The sequence below is a fragment of the Cebus imitator genome, unplaced genomic scaffold (assembly GCF_001604975.1).
Source record: "Cebus imitator isolate Cc_AM_T3 unplaced genomic scaffold, Cebus_imitator-1.0 Scaffold537, whole genome shotgun sequence".
Classification (NCBI taxonomy): domain Eukaryota; kingdom Metazoa; phylum Chordata; class Mammalia; order Primates; family Cebidae; genus Cebus; species Cebus imitator.
This window is the reverse complement of record NW_016107852.1, coordinates 1,443,586-1,448,628: the sequence shown is the minus strand read 5'-3', so window position 1 is coordinate 1,448,628 and position 5,043 is coordinate 1,443,586. Positions and strand designations below refer to the sequence as shown.

Here is a 5,043-nt window from a genome sequence, read left to right as displayed (position 1 = left end):
AAAAAAAAAAAAAAAAAAAAAAAAAAAAAAAAAAAAAAAAAAATTATGGGTTGAAACTATGTAGCAATATGGGGAAATTATGATAGAATGGTAAGTAAATTAAAGGCTACAGAATTATATTTGGACCAATTATGACAAATTTTAAAAACGTGGATTGGGACCAAATTAGAAGAAAATAAAGAAATACATCAAATTCCAACTATAGTTTTATTATGATGGTAAGAGTTAGAAGCTCTTTTTTCAATTTCCTGTATTTTCTCATTGTCTAAATTTCTACATATTTTCTACATATACTAAATTTCTTAAATAGTTTGATGTAAATTTTTAAATGGTTTCCTGACCATAAAATGGAGTTTTTTCATTTTATTCTCACCATAAATGCCGCAAGATTGCAGGCTGTGCCAGGGTGTTTATTAGTGGAGCCTTCCTTGAAATCTGGTAGTTCTGCTGCACTGCATGTTAATTGGCCTTGACGGATATAGTAACACACCAAGGTGCTTAATTATTGAATGATTTTGGAAGTGTTGAGTAAATAACATACTGTCCCAAAATGACCTCTAATTTTAAAAATTTGTTCTCCTTAATGCTAACTATTATGAATTTAAAACACATGAATTATGTTTGTTTCACAGGATCTGCAACTTGAGGAATTAAGGCAGCAGGTTTCTACATTAAAATGTCAAAATGAACAGCTCCAGACGGCAGTCACACAGCAAGTATCTCAGATCCAGCAGCACAAGGATCAGTATAATCTTCTTAAAATACAGCTAGGTAAGCATAGCTGGGCCATCACTATGGTAGCACCCAGGTCATTCTTTCCTCAAGAGCTAGACCAAGTAAGATTCTTTTTGTGGACTAGTATTTTTCTAACCTTAATCATGGTGACAAAAATGTAAATCAGAGTTTAAAGCAAAATAGTATGATAGTTAAGAGTAGTTAAGACTGGACCTTTAGAGACTGAACCTTTAGAGACTGAAGTCTAAGCTTCTTGCTACCTGTTTTCTGGCCCATTGATTTTCAACCCTGGCTGCATGTTAGAATCTCCTGAGATGCTTTTTTAAAAAAAAATACCAATGCTGATACCACAATAGTGTTTCTGATTTAATCAATCTGGGGTTAGGTACAGGAATCAGTAACTATTACAAGCCCATCAGGTGAGTTTGTAATAGTTTCCTCTTTTGCAAAATGAAGATGGTAATAACATTTGAGAACTAAATGAAATAATAAATGAAAACTTTTAAGTTGTGCCTGGCAAATGGCAAGTGTTCCACAGCTTGTAAATAGTATTTCCTCTGATGCTTGTGAAGAATTTTTAAAGGGATTTTATTTTCTCATATTCAATTGACAGAATTGGAGTTAAAATTACTGTATTTCTTAATCATAGATCACCTGACCATTCAGTTTAGTCAAGGCTGTGCTGTTTTTTCTCCCAGAAATCTGGAAAATATTATCAGTTCACTATTTTTATCAATATACCATCCTGCAAAGATGAAATGTGATTGCAAAAGTGGTGCCAAAGTAATTAAGAAAATTATATATTTGAATCTTCTAGTTAAAAATTGAAAAGCTTAAGTTTCCCATTGGCTTTTAAAATGTTACACCTGTCTAACAGGAAAAGACAATCAGCATCAAGGTTCTTACAGTGAGGGGGCTCAGATGAATGGCATTCAGCCAGAAGAAATTAGTAGATTGAGAGAAGAAATTGAAGAATTAAAACGGAATCGGGAACTTTTACAAAGCCAACTGACTGAAAAGGACTCTGTGATTGAAAATTTGGTAAGTAAATATTTAAAAATTTAAAATAAGAATTCAAGAGTGATTCTCATTTTCCTGCCTATTTTTTTTTTTTTTTTCTGGAATCTCTTAAACCAGAGTATCATATTAAGGTTTTACAGGATGGGCTAGGTGCAGTGGCTCACGCCTATAATCCCAGCACTTTGGGAGGCTGAGGTGGGCGGAACACTTGACGTCAGGAGTTTGAGACCAGCCTGGCCAACATGGCAAAACCCTGTTTTTACTAAAAATACAAAAATTAGCCTGGCATCATGGCAGGCTCCTGTAGTCCCAGCTACTAGGGAGGCTGAGGCAGGAGAATCTCTCGAACCCATGAGGCAGAGGTTGCAGTGAGCTGAGATCACACCATTGCACCCCAGCCTGGGTGACAGAGGGAGATTCTGTCTCAAAAAAAAAGAAGTCCACAGGATAAACTTTGGAGTCAAACTGTTTAAGCTTCAATGCTTCCTGGCTTATTGAATTTAAGCAATTTAGTAAACCTCTTTAAACTTGTTTCCTAATCTATGAAATGGTAGTGGTAATGTCTAGTTTATTGTTGTAAGATTTAAGTGAAATACTCTTTTAATACATGGCAATTATGTAATGTCTGCATTTATGCTCTTTATCCATATGATCGCAGGTAAATGCTTAGGTTTAGTAAATTGCTTCGTAAAATACAGATAGATTTTTAGCCATGAAAAAGTTATAGACAATATGTGCTGTGTTGAAATTTTATCTTGGACGTAAAAATTAAAATGTTGATGCAGATTTTTTGGTAAGCACATATATGATATAGATTATATGTATACAGTTCTGTTTTGTTTTTTTTTTCTCATCTCCTTAGACTGAATATGTTTTATAGTTTATTTCTGTGCTATTTGTAGAAATCTTCCCAAACATCTGGCACAAATGAACAGTCTTCAGCAATCGCTTCAGCTAGAGATTTTGAAGAAGTTGCAGAATTAAAACAGGTAATTTTTCACTTTGATCCATTTCTACTTTGTCATGTTTTAATTATAATAGAATAACAGCCCTTTTGTTTCACAAATCTAGAACTGTATTATCAGATGTAAGTAAAATTTAAGTAAGACGACCATTTGAAAATCTAGAAGCTGTTTCTATTTATACGGTAATGGTACTTTGCTTTATATTGTGTTTTTAGTTTTCAGAGGTATTATTTTTTAAAAAAAATCTCAGCATCTCACCCATAGTATCAGTAAACTGACAAGGAAAAATTTAAATTTATAAGTTGCAAATATGAAAATGTAAAGTCTTATGCCTAAGTTTCATATAACCATGATAATTGCTTGACTAAGTGTATGGGGTTTTTAAACTGTTTTGTCTAGAAAATACTGAATTTTAGAATTGGAAAAGATAAAAACAAAAGGTAAACTTATGTATATCTCAATTAAATGACCCCAGCTAAAAAGCAAATTAAACTTTTTTCTACTTGCTTAATTTATAGTATTTATAAATTCCTATTAAACTAGATCATACAGATTTACCTTTATGCAATGAGAAAATTTAATGTATTGTTCAAGCAAAGAATCAAAAAAGAGAAAAGAACTGTTTACACTTACAATTAAATAATGTAGCAATTGGAAGAAAACTCTAGAAAAGTATCAGATTGCTCGTTGTTATATTATCCCCAAACAGGTTCCGGGTTTATGGTTTTTTTTTTTTTTTTTTTTTTTCTTTGTTTCTGTTGCTCTTTCACGCTAGGGCTGGCTCTTGCTTACTGTTTTTTTTTTTTTTCTTTCCACCACTCTTTTCTACGCTTCTTTCCCTCCTTCCTTTTTTATTATAAAAGAAATGCATACTTCTTTTTAGTTTTAAATCCAAGCAGTACTAAAAAAGTGACCATTCTTACTAACCTATGACACTTCTCCCTCCGCTGATCAACTGGTCCTAGCCCGCTGATCTGGCTGCTTTGAAAGAGAAATGACTGAACATAGAGAAATGTTGTCTTATTTTGATAATGTCCGTATACGTCAGAGTAGATTCTAAAAATCTGACCGTTTTTGAAAAAGAATCACTTACCACTGAGGATGTTCAGGTCTTCAGTATTTGTTCACAGTGTTTTATTTGTGTGGGAAAATTATGCTGTTTTGGTTTTATTAAGTCTACTTAATAAGAACTGTATCAAAATTAAAGGGAATTAAGTTACTAATGTATAGCCTTAGTTTGTAAATCCTAAATAAAAATAAACTAATTGTTTCCCAGTGAAACTTTAATGCGATATTTTTTAAAAAGAGAATTGCCGTTTAATATTTTTACTTTCTCCAGTTGATTTACTTTTATAAGCTTTAGATCATTAAAAATATATATATATTTTTAAGTGACAGTTTTGTTTTTTATCCTATATAGTAAAATACTGTATACAGAAAACTAAATATAACTCATTTTAATAACTTTTTAAAAATTAGAAAATCCACAAAAGTACATGATAGAAATTTTAAAGAGAACCAAAAGAAAAGAGCCTTTTACTTGCCATTGTCCCACCACTTACTCAGTGTCTTAGACACTACCAAATGTCCTCGACCGGGATGTGGGGAGAAATTACTCCTGGCTGAGTGCCATTGTTATAATTGCCTTTCTCTTTCTGTACTTTTTTTGAGGGGAGGCTAGGGTGAGAAGTTTGGAAATTTCAGCATTAATAAAAACGGTCAATTAATACTCTGGTTTTCATTAGAATACTACTGCTTTCATCTATGTTTGGTGGTCCCTAATCTAAAGATGTCTTGTCCCAGCCACATAATAAACCTCAAGTCTTCAGCCAAGAGAAGAGGCACAGTTGGTTGCCTGATCATAAGATTGAGACAGGGATCTGATGATCTATTTCTTAAGTAGTCTTTTAAGCAGTGCTGCAGTTTTTAACCTTGTTTTTATCTGTGCTTCCAGAGGTATCTAGTGATACCAGTTCCCCAACTTTCTGGTAGTTAATGCGCTCATTTTAAGTCAGGTAATAGCTTAACTTTCTCGGTGGTCATCCTAGCTTTCAGCTTTCTCAGGTATGCTGAGTTGGTTACCACTGTTGCTTGCTTTCTCAAATTCCCCAATTATATTGCTCTCTTCTCGTATTCTCTTTTATAGGTTTCTTCCTGTCTCTCTCCCATTCTTCCTTTCCTTCTTCCTTGTCCCCCCTCTTCCTCTGTTTATGATTTTTTTTACACGGGATTTCAGGAGGCAGCAGAGGTAAATGAATGTGTTGAATTTTCCATCTTGAGCCCAAAACTCAAGAATAGTTCTTTTTTTTTTTTTTTTTTTTTT

At 33.1% G+C, this 5,043-nt stretch overlaps 1 protein-coding gene across 2 annotated transcripts in view; it reads left to right on the top strand.

The window, feature by feature from the left end:
* The window catches only part of USO1 (USO1 vesicle transport factor), an 85,022-nt gene that overhangs the window by 74,527 nt on the left and 5,452 nt on the right, over positions 1 to 5,043 (top strand). For both annotated transcript variants that reach the window (XM_017514758.2, XM_017514757.2), the window contains 3 exons: positions 633 to 771; positions 1,613 to 1,776; positions 2,658 to 2,744. In XM_017514758.2, coding sequence (XP_017370247.1) covers positions 633 to 771; positions 1,613 to 1,776; positions 2,658 to 2,744 — 390 coding nt within the window. The remainder of the gene's footprint in view (positions 1 to 632; positions 772 to 1,612; positions 1,777 to 2,657; positions 2,745 to 5,043) is intronic.